Genomic DNA, 18505 nt, shown 5'->3' with positions numbered 1-18505 from the left:
CAGTAATACCTTCACCGACTCCCTCTCACTGAAAGGCGCACTTGGAGTCAAACCGCCACCTATTACAGACGAAGAACTCGAATTGCCGCGAGAAACGAGAGTGGCCCTTGCGCAGCTTCGTTCTGGATACTGTCGCAGGTGAAACTCTTACTTATCCAGAATCGACCCTGACATATCAAACATATCAGCGGGCAACGAGTCCCCGCATAACACTAAAGACCTCTTTGCATGACCTACTAACCCTGCACATTTGACACTTCTCCGTCCCACCCAGATCCTATAGTCCGACCCATACGAAATTGCACTTTTCCTGGGTCTACCGTTGAATGACCTCGATGACAACTTATCTAATCTTTACCATCCTAACGGGGACTAGGTAATCCGTTACAACAACAACAAAATAGCTTCGAAATACTGTTTTCATTCCTCAAAAAATGCACCAATCAACTTGGAATTTGATTGGTACTCCACACCAGTATGCTTTTTAGCTCTAATTAGCTTAGCTGCAGAAGTCATTTTAAAACGTAAATACCAAATGCGTGTATTCCCCCATTTCTTTAAACTTTTTCTATGCGATATCGATTATATGGCTTATATGGTTATAGTGGGTTAACCTAAACTTAGTTCAATCAACTTTCGAATATTTGTAAATATATTTATATTCAAATCAGTATAACTTTAGCGCCCCTTGCAATAAAACAAATACCATAAGAGTAACTTTACTATTAATTTTCATGATGGGTATAACCAACTTGGCTAAGCATGAAATTCCTGCAGCAACACCCAATTCGTGCACTCACTCACTCATCGGACTTGTTAAGACGTGCGCTCACTTGCTGTCTGCCACACTTTGAAAACTTTATGCCGCACTGTTGAGCAAATAGTTGTTATGTGCAATGGAATAAGCAACGATATTCCATAATACAAACATTAAATAACAACAAACACTTCCCACTGACAGACTAACAGACAAACATTGGTTGCACAGAACGGCTGTGGGTCCAGTGACACAACATTACTTCTCAACCAAACAACATCTCTGCTCAGCTACGCCACCTTCTTTGTGCTTCACGTTCCAATCCTGCACATTATGGCGTCTGCATGCATAAATAACTGTACATCACATCTACATATGTAAATGGCTACCCACAAGCGTAAATATATTGGAGAAGCATATCGGTTGGTTATCTATCCCCACGGCGGCGCCCTTAACCCTCGCTCACTGTGCTCGCAGCTGTTTGGTTAGTCATAAATCAAGATAGCAGGGAAATTATTTTGTTATCCGAAGTCACAGCACAGTGCTGATGCTGTTGCATACAATAAAGATTGGATATCTTCACTTTGAACTTATTTTGCTCCTTTGACTTCTTGGTGTGCGCGATTTATTTTCTTTGATCGTTTGTTTTAGCGCAATAAAGTATTGTGTTGAAATCGTTGTGAAATAGTAAAAAATTATTTAAAAAAGTAATGAAAGCTTGTGAAATCAGTACAATGCATAACTTTCTATACTCTAAACGGAAATTTGTTGGACAAAAAGTTATTGCTGAGTCACTGATGCCAAGTTTTTGCTGCTATTTGTGATGTGCTGCCGGTTGACAACCGATAAAGAAGGCGACTATTAGTTGTGGATGCAATCAAATGTCCGTTGGCGTTGTATTCGTTAAGATTTTCAATATTATTTTATACATATGTATATAATTCTCATCGACTTAAAACTTCAAACAGGAAACAAATAGAGCCCAGAAGCAACGCAGCATCTCTAGAAGCATGTGGAACAGGCGCAATTGAAACCCGCGATTTCAGATAATAATTTTTCGAAAATAATTTTTTTTAAACTTAATTTCGGCGAGAAAGTCGAAAAAAATATTTGTTCAATTCACAACCTGTCGTAAAGCATCGTAAAATCGTAAAATCATAAATTTTTACACTTGTTTTTTATAATTTTACGATTTTCCGATGCTTTACGACAGGTTGTGAGTTGCTCAATTTTTTTTTTATTTTTATTCTTGCATAAACCGATACCATCAAAATACCATATATTGACGGCTCAAAATGGCGAAAACTCAAAATATATTTTAACTATTTTTTTAATATTTTAAAGATTTTTTTTTTAATATTTTTTCCGTGTAGGTAAGCAATTTTTTTTTTAATTTGGTAAAACAACATATAGTATTTCGAATTTGCTGCAAGGAGACAAGTGATCCGAACCCTGTAATATTTTGTTTGCATTTCAAATAGATTTTTGATTAGAAATCGAATCTTGGCAGGTCAAAAACGACCATAATTTTGTGTAAAAAGTTTTTCAATTTGACAATTTTTAACTTTTTTTCGAGAATAGGTCACTGTACCGACGATATCTTCTAGACGAGAACTTTTTTTATCGCTTGGAATTATTGAAACAATGGAGAACCAGTTTTAGCGCCTTCGGTTATCACTTGTAATGCGAAATTTATTAACTTTTTTTATTCAAAAATTGTATTGTGTATTCCTAAATAATAAATAAATACATTGTCGCAAAAAATTAGTCTTCAATATTTATTTTGTCGCCTTCAATACAATCCCCAACAGATGTAATACACTTATGCCAACGATTTTTTCAGTCTTCAAAACACTTTTCATAAGCACTTTTTGGGATGGCATTCGGCGTATTTTGTGTTATCTCTCTGATCGACTTCGTTGCGTTTTTGGTTTTAAGTTCGGACATAATCGTGGCTCGATGCAATGGTTTATTGTCATCGTGTAAAATCCATGAATTCTCCTTCCTTCCACAATTCCATCCGTTTTTGATGGATGTTCTCATGCAAACGTCTCAATAAGGCCAACTAGAATTTCTTATTCACGGTCTATCCCTCAGAAAACAAATTCATGATGCACCAAACCACGGATATCGCAAAAAAACACTGAGCATCCCTTTGAGTTTTGAGCGGCTTTGGCGCCGTTTTTTGGGTTTCGGCAAATTTTTTTCCCTCCACTCCTATGATTTTTGACTTCTCTGTCTGTCAAACTCATAAACACATGTCTCATTGGCAGCTATAAAGCTTTCCATGAATGTGGGATCGGAATTCGTATGATAAAGCATAATCAAAAAGATCTGTTTACAATAATCGGGATGAACCGAGCAAGAACGCGTTTCATACCCAAAATATTCACCAAAATCATTCAAACGTACTCTCTTGCCATCTCTCTAACACTTGTGTGACCATTTTCAAGAACAATATCCTTCACTTTTTCAATATTTTCATCAGTTGAAGAGGTCGAAGGTCGTCCAAAACGAGTAATATCTTCTTTGAAGGCTTTATACCACTCGTAGCCTTGTGTTTTTGATAAAACTTAACCACCGTAAGCCTTTTCTAGCATTCGCAACGATTCCTTGCATAAAATTTGGTTAGAAATACAAAGTTTGAGACAAGTTCTTTATTCGATATTTTTATCCATTGTAAAAATCCCGACACACTACTGAGGTGTACCGACCTAAGCAGCTGTTGTTAACAAACTGGTTGACAGATCACGCACATGTTTGGCCTACCAACGTAACAAAATACATTATTTTGAAATATCATTTGCCTGGGGAATTTAATTACAATTTCCGTATACCTTTTTGTCACAATGTACAATGTAACTGATACAGTAGTCTTTTTTATTCCCAAATATAGCTTTTGGTTTAAGTTGTCGCACTAGATTATTACATGAGGATTGTCTATTGTACCCCACTAGGTGTGCCCGGTTAGTAGCTGCACTGAATTACAGAAGATTACTCATACGCCATGTCGCAGAAACTTACTTCTTCTGAAAAAGCTGTACTAATATTTAAGGGACTCACCACTTGTCATAAGACATCGTAAAATTGTAAAACCATAAAATCTTAAATTTTTACACTTTTCCACTTAAAAAAATTGTTGGTGGGTTACATACAAAAATAGTTTACGCAATTACAATTCGCAGCGCTGTTTTCGGCTCGTTATAACTTTATGAGACTATATGAAACTCCTAATTATTTAAAAACTCTTTTATGAATTGTGAATAAATATTTTCTTCAAATAATTGTGATTGGGAGGCCTTACTGCAATGTTTAGTAAAACATTGTGTATTAATAAATAAAGTGTTTTTTTAGTACTAAAATATATATTTTCTCACAACTCACCTGTCTTTTGTGATGGTTTGTGTTGATCTTCCATGGCTGACTCAAAGAAACGTTTCTTATCAGAAACCGATTTAGGCACTTTTGTTGTTGTAATGGATTCCGATGTAGGTGACTGTTGAGGCAAAACAAAATTGAAATTGCATTAATTAATATGCTATTATAAATATAATTTGAAAAAATAAAAGTTAACTGTTAAGTTACAAAGTAGGTTTAAAAAATTGTCTTAAATACAAATTTACAATTTTACAATTTTTACATCGCCTATAAATGACTGTCATAAATCGGTATATCGTCAACTAAAATGCAAAACAACGTATCATCAAAAGAATCGAAATTGAGTTTTTTACTGCTTATGATTCACTATATCATATGATATATACATATGTATGTATGTAGCATAAAAATTTGGCTTCCGCTAACAGATATAACCAATATATAAGTAATATGTAACTAATATATAACCAATACATAACCATTTTATAACCAAAACTTAAATTTTGTATCAAAATGAGTGGTTTCTATTATATCGTTTTTTCTTCGCCTGTAAACATATGCAAAGTGTTGTTACGTTATTTTGCATTTAAGGTGACAATATGCTCAAAAACGTAAATAATTTTTAAAAACTCTTTAATTGCAGAAAATAATAAAGAAAAATTAGTATACAGTAAATTTTTTAAGATTTTTCTCAAAAGAGTTCGACACGAAATATCATCAACTAAAGATTTTACGATTTTGATTTATGACAGTATTTTATCAAATAAGCAATATCTATATATTTTTATATATATGTATAATGTGTATTTTCAGGCTTCATTATATTGGTAGTTGTCGACAATGCGAAAAAAGGTTAGTGCAATAGTATTTGTGTGTAAATCAAAGTATTTCACAAATTCCTTTACAAGTAATACACAGCTAAGAAGAGAACGATCCCCTGACTGACCTCCGAGCGATTCGAATATCAAAGGCAATACCAACAAGCAGACCTTGTTCAGCAATGAAACCTTATTCTTTTACGAATTATTCTGCAAATTTTAGCATTTCCAACAAATTTCTGTACCACACACACTCAAACACGCTTTCACATTCACACACACATATCTAAACATGCAACCTCTAAATGCCCGAGTGACTATGCTTTATCAGCCAAGCCATCTGCTGTCTGTTTAATGGATCGAATGCATTTTTTCATGCAGTGTGTACTCTCGAAGAAGCGATGAAGCGACGGTGAGTAGCTCAGCATTCATTTCTTTTTTATGTACAGGTAATGAATTTACTGCAAACACAAATATAACAACAAAAATAACGGAAAAAGTTTTAGACTAGAAAAAATGCTTTCTTTGCTTGCTAGAGCTCTGCGCTCGGGTTTTGTATTGTAGTTCATCAGAAATGCGGAGGGATCCAAAATGGTTGATGTTGCTGGGTGATGCGCTCGGTTGTAGCATACATATGTACATTCGTGTATTGTATTGTGTAGAAGCAGCAGCAGCATGACATCATTAATTCTAAATCTAGTAGAATAACGGTGTAATGCCACAACTGCAACGGCACTCTACACAATCTGCCCCGAAGTAAAAGTGGTCGGGAGCAAGTAAAGAAATGAAGGTATGATGGTGCATGAGCAGTATTATAGCGGCGGTGGTTGGCACCTTCGTGGCTAACTTATGTGTGGGTGTGTGCGTGTGTGTGTACTGAGGGCATTGTGTAATTAATATTACGTCAAATTCTTCATTACCAATTAAAGTCGAGTCAAAGTAGTGCTTTATGTATCAAACAAGAGAGTTAATTAAAATTTATTGAGTTTCAATGTGTAAGAAGAGGGAGAAGGAGGGCGGAGAAGAGCAGGATAGGAGTATAAGCTAAGAAATGAAATGAAAAGAAAATAAAAGAATACAAAAAATATTCCGTACACGCAAAAAAAAATATATATATAAAAAAAATAAATAACAATATAAATAAAAAAAAAAAATAACAATATGTATAAATAAAAAAATTAAAATATTTAAAAAAAATAAAAAAAATTAAAAAAAATTAAAAAAAAATAAAAAAAAAAAAAAAAAATTAAAAAAAGTATAAAAAAATAAAAACCAAAAAACTTTAAACTTCAGTCAACAATTTTATATATCTGCAAATGTGTGTATGTGTCACTTTTGGCAAATATTTAGCACTTGTGTACGCGCTGCTTTAACTGTTTAACCAGCCGCTGTGAACAATGGCGTTTGTTCTCATTGTTTTTTTAGACTCAGCGCTGCTAAACACAAAAAATTAACAAACAAACAAAAAGTAACAGAAAAAAAATTAAAGAACCTTAACGAATTTTCCTACTGAGTCGGAAGAACTAAAAAGCTTTTCAACCGCGATCGGCTAGATGGCGCTGCAAGTATATTTTCACAACTAAAATCTATTACAACTCGTTAAAAAAACAAAAAAAAAAGTAAAAAAAAAAAACAAAGAATTACGAAAACTATCTTTACACTTGCCTACATACATAAAAATATGCGTAATAATTAGACGAGCGGAAGTAGACAAAACAAAATCAGGGCAACAGCCAAAGCCAACCAAAAGATAAGATAGCTGAAACAAGCCTTTTAGCGACAAACTTAATTAGCCAGCTCAGATAAGCGCAGCGTAAAGATAACAAATTCACACATACAGCTATATTTAACTGATAACTGTGGCAAACAGTTTTGTACATTAAAGCACTGCGGTCGCAAATGAGCCACGAGTCGCATGGGCTAGGTTAGGTTAGGCACTTAAAGCGCACTATGCTTCGATTTAGTTGTCCACAGAGTGCTTTGTAGATATTTAGCATTATATCTAGTACCTATGTTGTTGTTGTTGTAACGGCAGAGTTCACAGTTCTTGGCCGGATAAAAAATTCGAGTTCGTTTCGGTACCTATACCCGACTGTCGTGGGAATGGATCGAGTACCTTGTTATAATGTCGTGCAGCTCAAAAAGAGCAGCTGTGATTATATAACTTCAATAGTGAAAACATAACTATATTAGTTGCTGATCATATATGTAGTATATGTAGACGACAACGAAAGGGTACAATGTCCGAAAACAAAAAAGAAAAAACGAATATACCAAAACAATCGCTTTCAAAAAAAAGCAACTTTATTTCTGCAAATTAGACAAAAAAAAATAAAATTTTTGATTTGCGTTTGACAGAAAAAACATTAGTTCGTGATGCCATAAACGAAAGAAGGGGAAGACTTCTATCATAATTGACATTGACAATTCATTTATGACGTATTATGTCACGATTTTGTTACTGTCATTCTTGACTACGATCCACATATGTATCTCACATATACATATATATATGATAACTTTGAGAGCTTGTAGGAGTTCGGATTATTAATAAATTTTCAAAATAACTAGACATACTGAACTAGTGTTAGTCAAAATCGCGACTCATATTGGAAAATAAGTCAAGAATTGTTAGGATTCAAGCAAAATGCTTGAAGAAACGACCGCAAATTATTGCAAATCCCTTAAAAATTGTGCTTTTTTCCATGAATGGTGTTGGTTTTGACCTCTAAGTATTAGATGCAATTAAATATTGCACAGCATTACTAAAGCCTGCAAAAACATGCCGTTAGCCCAAGCATACAATATCTAACTCAAGCTTAGTGATTGCGCATACTACCACAGAAACCTTTTGTGGTAAATTTCGTATTTAGATTGCTTGGTTTGATTATGATTTGGGTTTAGACTGGTTAAACGTGCTATAAATCAAGCAATTTACGATTTTTGAACAACAAAACATTTTGAAATCACAACAACTACAACCAAAAATGTACTGGATAGCAGTTCTATGAAATTTCCAACTCAACAACGCAGCTTCACGTTAATAAAACTTTTCAAACAAAAAACAAAAAGACGGCACAAAATAAAACAAGTCCTCTTAACAATATATATTACTGATTTTTATTACAATATAATTAAATGTGTATTGGTTTTCGAAACTTACTGCTATTTTTGTGATGCAAATAGAATTAAATTAGAAAAGTTTGTCAACAACTAATAATAGAAGTTAGTATACGTACTATGTAATGCCGACCACTATGCTAAGTATGTTATGTATGTATGGTATACTATACAGTCACTCACTGCAGTTGAAATAAAAATGACAAAAAAAAATTTGTTTTTTCGAAAAAACGTACAATATTTCGTCAACTAAAATGCAAAACAACGTTTGATCAAAAATAAAACGAAATTGAGAAAATTTTCAGCTTCCGTTGTCAGATATAACCAACTAACTAATATATAACCAATAATATAACTAATATATAACCATTTTATAACGAATATATAACCAATAAATAACCATTTTATAACCAAAACTCAAACTTTGTTTCAATATGCGTGCTTTCTATTATATCGTTTTTTCTTCGTCTGTAAACTTATGAAAAATGATGTTACGTTATTTTCCATTTCAGTTGACGATTTGCTTTTTATTTCAGGTTTACGACATTTTTTTAATTTTTTTTATCAGAACAGTGTATGCATAGTTAGGTGAGTGACTGCTCTTATATGCTTATAAATGTATCTTAAAAAGTTCTAGTGTCTTGGTAATGTGCTATTGTTGTTGTTATTGTATGAACAGTTAAATATTATAATTCGATTCTTGTTACTATTTTATTGGTGCATGAATGATAAAGTTTATTTCTGCTAAACTGTAAAGGCAATGCACAGCAATTGCAGAGACGACAGTAATACTTTCAACTAAAATAAAGGGTGTTGCAAGTGAAATGATTACAAATTTTATGAATTACTGAAAAGTTTTAGTTTACTGTTTGATATAAGTTTAGATTTTATTTCATATTAAATATTTTTCAGAAAAAAAAAAATCACTGAAAGTAGCATACAACTTCAGTACAAAAATCAAAACTCACATTGCAGCACCCTTTATTTAGCATAAATTGTGTTTAAAGCCAACTACTTTTAAATACCAGCAAATGACAAAGATTCAACTAATTTGTGGCTGTTTAAGTGATACTAAATAAATATATAGAAATGTTCTAAAATCTAACGGTATTTCACTCGGCGCAGTAAACCTGAAACCCTCGCACACAGCGCCATGCATTGTTTTTAATCAATTTGAGCATACAGTATAAGGAAAGGGTCGACGAAATCGGCATGGCTTGTTATTGTTGTTATTGCGGTATGACGATGAATTGAATGGAAAGTGTTAGTTTTCAATTTAAATGCAAATATTTTTTATTTTATGCCACAAAATTTGGTATGCGACCTGCATGCGACGAATAGATGTCCAATGTATTATTCGTATTGGGAGCGAAGTGAGTGTCGTAAGTCCCAGAAGGACGACTTTGATTAGATAGACAGACAATGGGCAAAAAAAAAAACACAAAAATAAAATTTGCATACATACAGCCGAATAGTATTTGAAATGATTTATTTCCAAACGAATGCATCCGAAACTCAACAAATTAAAGGCATAAACACAGAATAATCCACGAACTCGCTGCTGTGCGCCAACTAGTAGCGAGCAGAACGACCTACAAAGCAGCAATTTGGGTTTGACGAAATATTACACAAACTACAAACAAACACAGCAGCTATACACAACCGCAGGATCGATTCCTTGGCGGTAGCGAGCGGGCGGCGTTGTGGCAAGCACCGATGGCAACATGGCAGCTGTGGCAAAGGAACGGCAAACAACAAATCTTGCTTATATTTAAGCAATTAAAATGCCCGACACCTCGCGCCGGCACTGCGCGTAGCACGCACACACACACACACACACACACAGAGGGAGAGAAGGAAAGTAAAAACTTGCGGATGACTTGCAAATCGGAGTACAGCAAAACTAATGGAGAATACGCCTCAACAACGCTGCCTTACACAACGCCGCCCTGCCACATCAAGCGACGTCTGTACTAATCACACTGTGGTTTCTTTCCCTGTGGGCGGCGACATGGCACCCGAGAGCACAACACCTGCAAACTTTGGTCTCGACAGCGGCGACGATGTCAAGTCCAATTGCGGTTGCGATTGTGAACGCAAGTTTAGCGGACGTGCACTGTTCGGCGGCGGCGGCGGGGCGGTGCGCAATATTAAATGTGTTGGCTTAAGCGGTCGCTTGGGAGGTAATGGCGGCGGCGGTGGTGACGTTGATGACCGACAATTCACTGAGGTATCGCTGCTGCGACGCGAATCAAAGAATGATGTGTTGCTGTAGATGGCCTCCTCTTCGATGGTAGAGTAGATTTCTTCCGCCGTCTCGTAATAGGAGGCCGCATTCATGGCGCGCTGTAATGATGAAGTCGACTCGGATTCTACCGACGCCAGAGTGGAGGTGGAAAGGTCTAATGAGTGGACTGTGTTTTGATAATCGCCCGTGCTGATGTGGACGGAACGTCCGGAAGAGGAAATGGGCACAGTTGAGTTCTGTGCAACTATTTCGGATATTGCTGGAAATTGCATTGATGTGTATGACGGTGTGGGAGAGGCAAGGTTAGCAACTGGTGGTGCTGTTGCTGTTGACCCGGTCGCTTTTGTTGCTGCGGTGCTGGCGGTTTTAATTGTGTACGCCGCGGTGCTGCTTGTGCTGTTGATGGAATGGGATAGAGAGGAAAATGTAGACGTCGCTGATGAAGTGGTTATCGAGGTGGTAGCTGTGGTGATGGTTGTTGATGTTGATGTTGGTTTCATACTAGTATATCTGTTGTTGGCGCTATTTGTGGCAGTGGCTTTGGCCGCTGACGCAGTGTTAAGTGTGTTTTTGTTGCTGCTTGTGGAACTGTGCGCAACATTTTGGACTTGTGTTGGTTGGGTTGTCGATTCACTCACCAGTACAGTACGCTGATGTAGATGCAGTTGAGGCGATCGTTGTTGTAGTTGTTGAGGTTTCATGTATACACCAGTGGTGGCAGACGTTGCACCACCGCTGGTGGCCAAGAAAATAGGCGTAGTAACCAACGATGATGACGACGATGATGACACCTGCGACGTCGCAGCAGTGAACTGTGCCTGTGGCAGCAGTACGAGACCACCTACCGTGAATAGTGACTGGTTCTGTGGGGAATTAGAGAAGTGATGGCTCGTACTGTTTGGGACCAATTGACCAGTTAGGATGTGAGTGGTATTTGGCTGCTGGGGTTGTGGTAGCTGGGTATATTGAACAGGTAGTATTTGCGCTGTGGGGAAAATTTGTGTGGGCGAGAGTGGATTATTGGATGGAATGCCTGCCTGTAATGTAGCTGCTGATGATAGGAGATCCAATCTCGGCTGCATGTTTGCATTGGGAGAAGTAATAGAAGAAATAGGAGAAGCAATGTTAATAGTTGAAGATTCGCTATCGCAATGGGAGCTACTATCACAACCGGGATTCAGAGCCGCAGAGGAAATCAGGTGTTCGGGCGGTGGTGGGAGAGGTAATGAATCAAAATTGTCATCTGAACTATCTATAAATGGATTTACCGAGTGTTTGATGCTTGCGTAATGCGGAACTGGCGGCGCTTCTTCGTGCGGTGCCCCCAGTTCGGGTATCTGTGACTTTCTGCTCGCACCACGCAGCTGGTTGCGCACTTCATTTTCATGCAGCATGATTGTGCGGTGTTCGTCTTCAGTAACCAGTATGTGATCTGGTGAATTTTCGTGTATAAACTCAGTGTGGCGACGCTGTGAAGGTGGTATTTCGTCATCGGAGAGCGGCGGAGGTGGTGGAAGCACCTCCAAGTAGTAAGTCTCTTCGCTCTTTTTCACGTGTGGAGTTGGCGAAGCAAGCTTTGGCATCGTTGAGTAGTTGACGGGTGGGGGAGGTGGACTTTCACGCGGTCGCGATGGACTACGCGGCGTCTTTACGCGCACAGGAAGTTTTGCACTACTACCAGCAGGCGGTGGTGTTATTGGAACGGTTGGTGTTGTTGGCGGTGGCGGCGAACGTATTTCATGTATTGTATTCGTGGTAGGATCGTGTTCGAAGACTGTGAAATCACCATAACCTACGTCGGCTTTTTGGAAGGCATCGAGCGCAATATTGTGCACCAGCTCAGCTTTCTTAGTTTTCGGTTTCGGCAATATGGGTGGTGGTATACGTTTCGGTTTGGCGCCGGTTGAGCTTGACAACAGATCTTCAGTAGATTTTGACTGCGCACTCACAACCGTACTAGGTGTGCTACGACCGCTTGAAGCTGAACGCTCTGCGCCTAACAAATTCTCGGTCGACTTCGAGCCAAAGAAAAATTGTTCACGTGGTGATCTGAGGGCCGAGGGTGATTTCGACATAGCTTTTGCCAACTCGGTATATTCATCACTTTTGCTGCTGTCTAGGAACGCCTCACGGAATGGATTTTCTCTTTCGATCTCGGTAGACACCGTCACCTTTTCAGGTTGTGGCGGTGGACTGCGATAGCCACTACTACTACTTCCACCTCTGCTGGCCAAAGGCGAAGATGAGCGTACATGTTGCAGCGTAGGCGAATCAATTTCCTTGATGCGCGCTACTGTAGGCACTATTGGCGGCAGTTTTTCGGGGCGTCTACAACGCTCCAGTGTCGAGTTATTCGACGATGATGGACTGGCCGAACGTAATATACCTTTGCGTGGTAAACGCGGCCGTGCGCTACCATACTCTTGCTCCGAATCGTAATAACGGGAGTAACCGTCGGGCGTTCTCGAGCGTTCATAATCAGATTTTGACCTTTCATCGCCGCTGAGATCAAAACTAACCGATTTACGGTGACCACCATAAGCAGAACCTGAAAGATCGGGCGTGCTTCGACCAGATATATTTCCCAGCCTTTCGTGATTGGGCCGATGCGGACGATAGTCATTCTCCGAATCGCTGGTGTAACGCGGCGAAGGCCGTGGTCGGTCAAAGTAGTCCGAATCAGTGTCACCTTGATCGGCCGAAGCATTCGGTGAATACGTATCGAATACATCTTCATCTCCGTCAATCACGTCATCGTGCTCATCTGGCTGTTCCTCCTCCTCCTCCTCCGCCGCGTCTTCTTCTTCTTCCTCCTCGTCGTCAATAATATAAATTGGTTCGGCTTTCGTGACTTTGTTTGTCGTGGGAGCAATCGACTGATTTTGTCGACTGTCTGTAGGCTTAGCTACGGTTTCTGTCCTCGTTTTATGTATTGATGTTGGAGTTGGTGTGCGCCTCTGTTGAATGTTCTTTTGAACAGAAATGTTCGTTCATGTTAGAAAAAATGTATGTATTTTAGTTTTAGTTTCCAACAATTAGTTTAAGCGATAAAACATTTACACTGAAGCGCGTTTTAAAGTGGTGATATGAGAACAAAGTGCTAATTGTGGTTTTTGTGCTTGGTGCTTGGTGGAACTGGAGTGAGCGAGTATGTTCGAAATTAGACTGAGTAGTAATTGAGTGCTCCGAAAAATACGTACATAGTTTTTGAGATTTTTTTTTTTTTTGAGTGTGTGTGTGAGAGTGAGTGAGTGAATTACTTACAATGCATTACTTAGTAAACTGCGAGGAGTGAGAAGTACAAAAGTGAATTTGAATATTTTTTGTTGTAATTATTGACAAATACTTTCGATTAGCACATTTGAAACCGAACAATAATCAACTTGATGCGGTAATGTCTGAACAGTTGAGTTGATGTGAGAACAAATTCAAAAGTCGATTTTTTTTCCAAAGAGAAATATGGCAAAAAGAAGCAGTAAACTCAGCGATAAATGTGGGACAAAACAAATGCTGATAAACGCGTTTACAAATACACATAAATGTAAGCGAAAATGAAGGCAAGCGTACAAAGCATAAATACTAGATTATGTGACATCTCTTGCGGTACTAATAGAATAATACTAATAGCCCTGCCCCGCTCAAAAATAAAACCAATTTCGTTTTGGTTTACAGAATTTTTACAAAATTTTTCTTATTTTTTTTTTGTTTTTCTTTTTTTTTTGTAATCGAGAAGACATTGAGTTTTTATTATTTTGTTTCGGTTTTCTGATTTACATAAAAAATTTCACGGTTTTTATAAAGTTGTTAATTAATATGCATTCTTCAATGGAATAATCCGACTTATACTTGTATATTTTCATTATTTTGTTTGTATAGTGCCATAGTACGTGTTTTAGAGGAAAAGTCACCTTTATACACATATTCAAAACATTTAATTTAATATATTTATATTTATATATTTTTTTCTTTAATTATGCTATAAACTACACATTGGACAATTGATATAAGTTTATAGTTCATTTGTTTGTTAGTTGTATTATCTTGGATTAGGTACACAAATCTTCAGGAATCTATACGTTCAACAACAGCTTGTAATTATTGCATCAAAGGAGGGATTTCAGCGAATTTTTCTCAATATCTCAACATACGAGTATACATTTTTGTAAAATTTGTTCAAATTCGAACTTGAACTGGGCTTGAAATGTGGGCACAACCGGATGTGGTATTGAAAAAAATAAAAAAAAAAAAAAAAAAAAAATAAATAAAAAAATTAAAAAAAAAAAAAAAAAAAATAAAAATTAAAAAAAAAAAATATTTTAAAATATAAAAAAAAAAAAAAAATAAAATATAAAAAAAAATGTTTTGAAAAATGAAAAAAAATTGAAAAATTAAAAAAAGACTGTTTTGAAAAATTAAAAAAAAATTTGAAAAATTTAAGAAAAATTTGAAAAATTAAAAAAAAATCGAAAAATTAAAAATAAATTTAAACAAAATTAAAAAAAATTAAATAAATTGTTTATAATTAAAATTTTTTAATTAAAAAAAATGTAAGTAAAATAAAGTTGTATAGTAAAATAATAAATTATTTTCTTTGCCTAACTTTTTCGCTCATAGTAACCTAGAAGCTAACCACATAGCAGCTGAAGAAATTGTAATGTTGAACACGTCTGTCAAAATTTTTCGCAGATGTTCCAAGCTTACCTATACAATTTTTAAGGGAAAAGAGGTGCAGAAAAAAGCACTTTATAAAAAATTATGTTTAGGATTGTAAGAGTAAATAAAAATAAGAATTGAGGACCAATTAAAGGGTGATATACAGTTAGAATTTTCAATAAATCGATTTGTTTATTTTATTTTCAAAATTTAAAAGGCATTTCAGGGTTCTTGGAGATACAGAGCCAAACTTTAAACGCGTTTTTCTATAGGTAGGTGTGATTACTCAAAAACGGCTAAACTGACTGGTCTAAAATTTTAAAACGAACTTCTTTAATATATTTATTAGTAATTAATCGAATATTTTTTCTCAGCGATAAATACATTATTATAACAAATTAAGGGGTTAGGTGGGTTTGAAAATTTCAAAAAATCGATTTTTTAAATATTCTCCCAAAATTTTAAATCGATCCGCGCTAAACTCTAAGAAATAGGCTCTTCGGAAGTTCTGCCCATCAGGTCACGTCGATGTATCGTAAAACTTTAAATGCGTTTTTCTCAAAACTCCATTTTTGAAGTCAGTGCACACGATTTCTCGAAAAAATTATGGACCGATTTAGTTCGAATTGTGTACACATTTTTAAAATAAAATTATCTAATTATTGAACGAAGGATTTTTTTTCATAACAACTTATTTTTTAACCCAAAAAATGGCGAAAATTTGACCAAAAATTACATTTCTTGTTCAAAGTCCGAGAAAAATTTTTATTTTTTTGTGTCTCTTAACACCTTAAGGCCGAAATTGTCGATTTGTTTCTTTTTAGAAACCGCCATTTTGTAAATAATATTTTCTTTATTTCTTATTCCTTCAATTAATCTAGATTTAACATTATTTTAACGAAATCTGTTTGGTTTTTTAATTTCAGAGGATCCAGTTCAGACCGATAGTGGTCACCGCTAAACGTCGTTTTTGAGAGGAGCTCCCGTAGACCAGCTGCAGTGCCTTTCCAAATAAATATTTTTACTAATACTAAAACACAGTGAAAAGATACCGTAAAATGTATACAAATTTGTGGATCAAAAATTTTTAAAAATTTCTAAAAACAAAAAAAGGAAAATTCGCGTTTTTCGGCCTTCTAACTGTGTATAACGCTTTAATCGAAATCGAAAAAACGAATGCTGTTGAAACCAGATTACACATCAATAATGGCGAATAATTATAATCGTAATAAAAGAGATAAAAGAATAATTTTTAAGTAAAAGTTTCTAACTTTTTTTGTAATAAACCCTGACTTATGATATAAAATTTCAATTAACATTAACATTTTCAAAATTTCCGATGTTTTTTCTTTCAAAACACTGCCACTATCTGCTAATAAACCACTTAATCATAAAATTCAACAACTTAACGCGCTGGTTTCAATACAATAATTAAGTATGTTCTGCTTACTCGATGTTTTCAACACAATATCTAAATATATTCTGCTTACACCAACAAAACACTAACCTTAACGACATAACAAATCTGCGACACCGGCTGCTGTGGTTAAATTCGGCAACCAAGCAAAGTTATTTACGCAAGTTGTTAGCAGAAAATGTCTAAAGGCTGACAGCATATACCGCTATGTTTGCAAAACATTTGTTGCTGTGTCAAAAGAAGCTTTGCTTGGAAGATTTTCAATTTTTGCACACATTACATAGACGCACGCGTGCACATATGTATGGCTGACTGACTACATGGGACCGTTCAACAGGGTAAATTGCAGTAGATTTTTATACTTTTATAGTATATATGTAGTATATAAGTGTTTTTGTGGAAACCATTGTTGAGACTTTTAGTTGGTCAAAAGTAGAAAAATATTTGAGTTATTCAAATAGTAGTGCAGTGTAGATATAAGTAGGAAAATTTCGCTATACTTATTTATGTATGTACTTTATTTGCATGTATTGGGACACATTATATGTGGCTGCAGCAGTATCTGTTTTTCATATATATTTTGCTATGTAATAATCCTCTCTGTATATATATGTATATATTATAAATGCATTTGCATAGTAACACTGTTATCATTTGATAAACATTCAATTTGTTTTAGTTCATTTCTTCGAAAAAAATATAGTACAAACAACAATTCATTTAATATATGCTACATATAACAAAATTTCAATTCAATTTTAACATTGACATACATACATACAAACACATAGTTTGATAAACTTTTCCAAAACAAACGCGCGTCAAATACTCGCTAAATTCAATTAATCGCAGGGTTGCATTTTTTGCTCTGCTTGTTGCTTTGTTTGCTTTATGCAATTTTGCATTAATTATTATTTTTACAGTAACACGTTAATTTACGCAATTATCTCGCTGAAATTATGCAACGGCATTTTCAGGTAGCGTACTTTACGCATGATCTGGCAACGCTACCACACATTATTGGCGCTTCCAGCAAATAATGGAAGCTTTGTGTGCATGTTTACGCGCATAATATGCACATACGATACATACATACGTATACTTATTATGTACATATTTTTACATAATTTATTTTTATTTTATTTTATTATCATTTTTAATAATTTTTTTTTTAATTTTTTTGTTTTCAAAAAAAAATTTTAATTTTTATAATTTTTTTTTTTTAATTTTTTTGTTTGCAACAAATTTATTTTTTATTTCCTGCTGTTGCACGCGCGCTTTATGTACTGTTTCCTGTGCGGCCCTTTACGACCGTTAAACTAAATATTCAGTCTTATAGTTATAATCATCCACTTGTTAAGCTTTATTTTGCTCTGTGCTCTGCAATGAGAAACCAAATTCGGAAAAACGAAACAGAAAAGAGATTTTTTTGTTTAATTTCAAGTCGAATTAGAGTAGATGGTTTAATTGTTAAGAGAGTTAAGAGAGTTCTTTTCAGAGTTTACAACAAATATTCACAGTCTCAATGCAGTGTCAATAGAGAAATACACCAATATTTATTGGAATTTAAAAAAAATAAGAAAACTGTTTTAGGTAGATAGGGTTAGAATGAGATTAACACCAATGTACATATGTATGTATTTAAATTCGAGCAGCATTGCAAAAGTAAGTACATAAGTTTTTCAAACTAAAACCAAGTGTCAAACGGTATCTAAGATTTTTTTAAATATATTTTTTGATTTTCATAAAAAAATTAAGTACTTAATTAAAGTTTTTAATTTAGTTTCTTTCAAATACACATATGTATGTATGTCTGTTTGTGTGTTTTCACGAAAACCAAATTAAAACCAATTCATAAAGAATATATATACAAAGCGGAGGGTTATAACTGCTTCGGCATGCACACAACTAGTCGTCATTCGATGCTTAAACTAACTAAACGTAGGAGTAGTTTAAAAGAAAAATTATAAAATACAAAAATTCACATTACATTAATTAATAATAATTAATTAATTCATTTTTCATAAAATTTAGTCTTCATTCTATGCTTAAACTAATTAAAAGTAAAGAAAAAATTAATTAAATAATAATAAAATTAATTAAATAATTTCATA

At 35.0% G+C, this 18505-nt stretch overlaps 1 protein-coding gene across 20 annotated transcripts in view; it reads right to left on the bottom strand.

The window, feature by feature from the left end:
* LOC126767862 (protein lap4) overlaps positions 1-18505 on the bottom strand; it is a 162896-nt gene that overhangs the window by 31373 nt on the left and 113018 nt on the right. For 12 of the 20 annotated variants that reach the window (XM_050485541.1, XM_050485553.1, XM_050485543.1 and 9 more), the window contains 3 exons: positions 11590-13290; positions 10960-11397; positions 4142-4253 (listed from right to left, as the gene is read on the bottom strand). In XM_050485541.1, coding sequence (XP_050341498.1) covers positions 4142-4253; positions 10960-11397; positions 11590-13290 — 2251 coding nt within the window. Of the gene's footprint in view, positions 1-4141; positions 4254-10959; positions 13291-18505 lie in introns of all 20 variants that reach the window. The other 8 variants (XM_050485536.1, XM_050485537.1, XM_050485538.1 and 5 more) reach the window with 4 other exon arrangements.

The sequence above is a fragment of the Bactrocera neohumeralis genome, chromosome 2 (assembly GCF_024586455.1).
Source record: "Bactrocera neohumeralis isolate Rockhampton chromosome 2, APGP_CSIRO_Bneo_wtdbg2-racon-allhic-juicebox.fasta_v2, whole genome shotgun sequence".
Taxonomy (NCBI): Eukaryota; Metazoa; Arthropoda; class Insecta; order Diptera; family Tephritidae; genus Bactrocera; species Bactrocera neohumeralis.
This window is presented reverse-complemented; position numbering and strand designations above follow the sequence as displayed.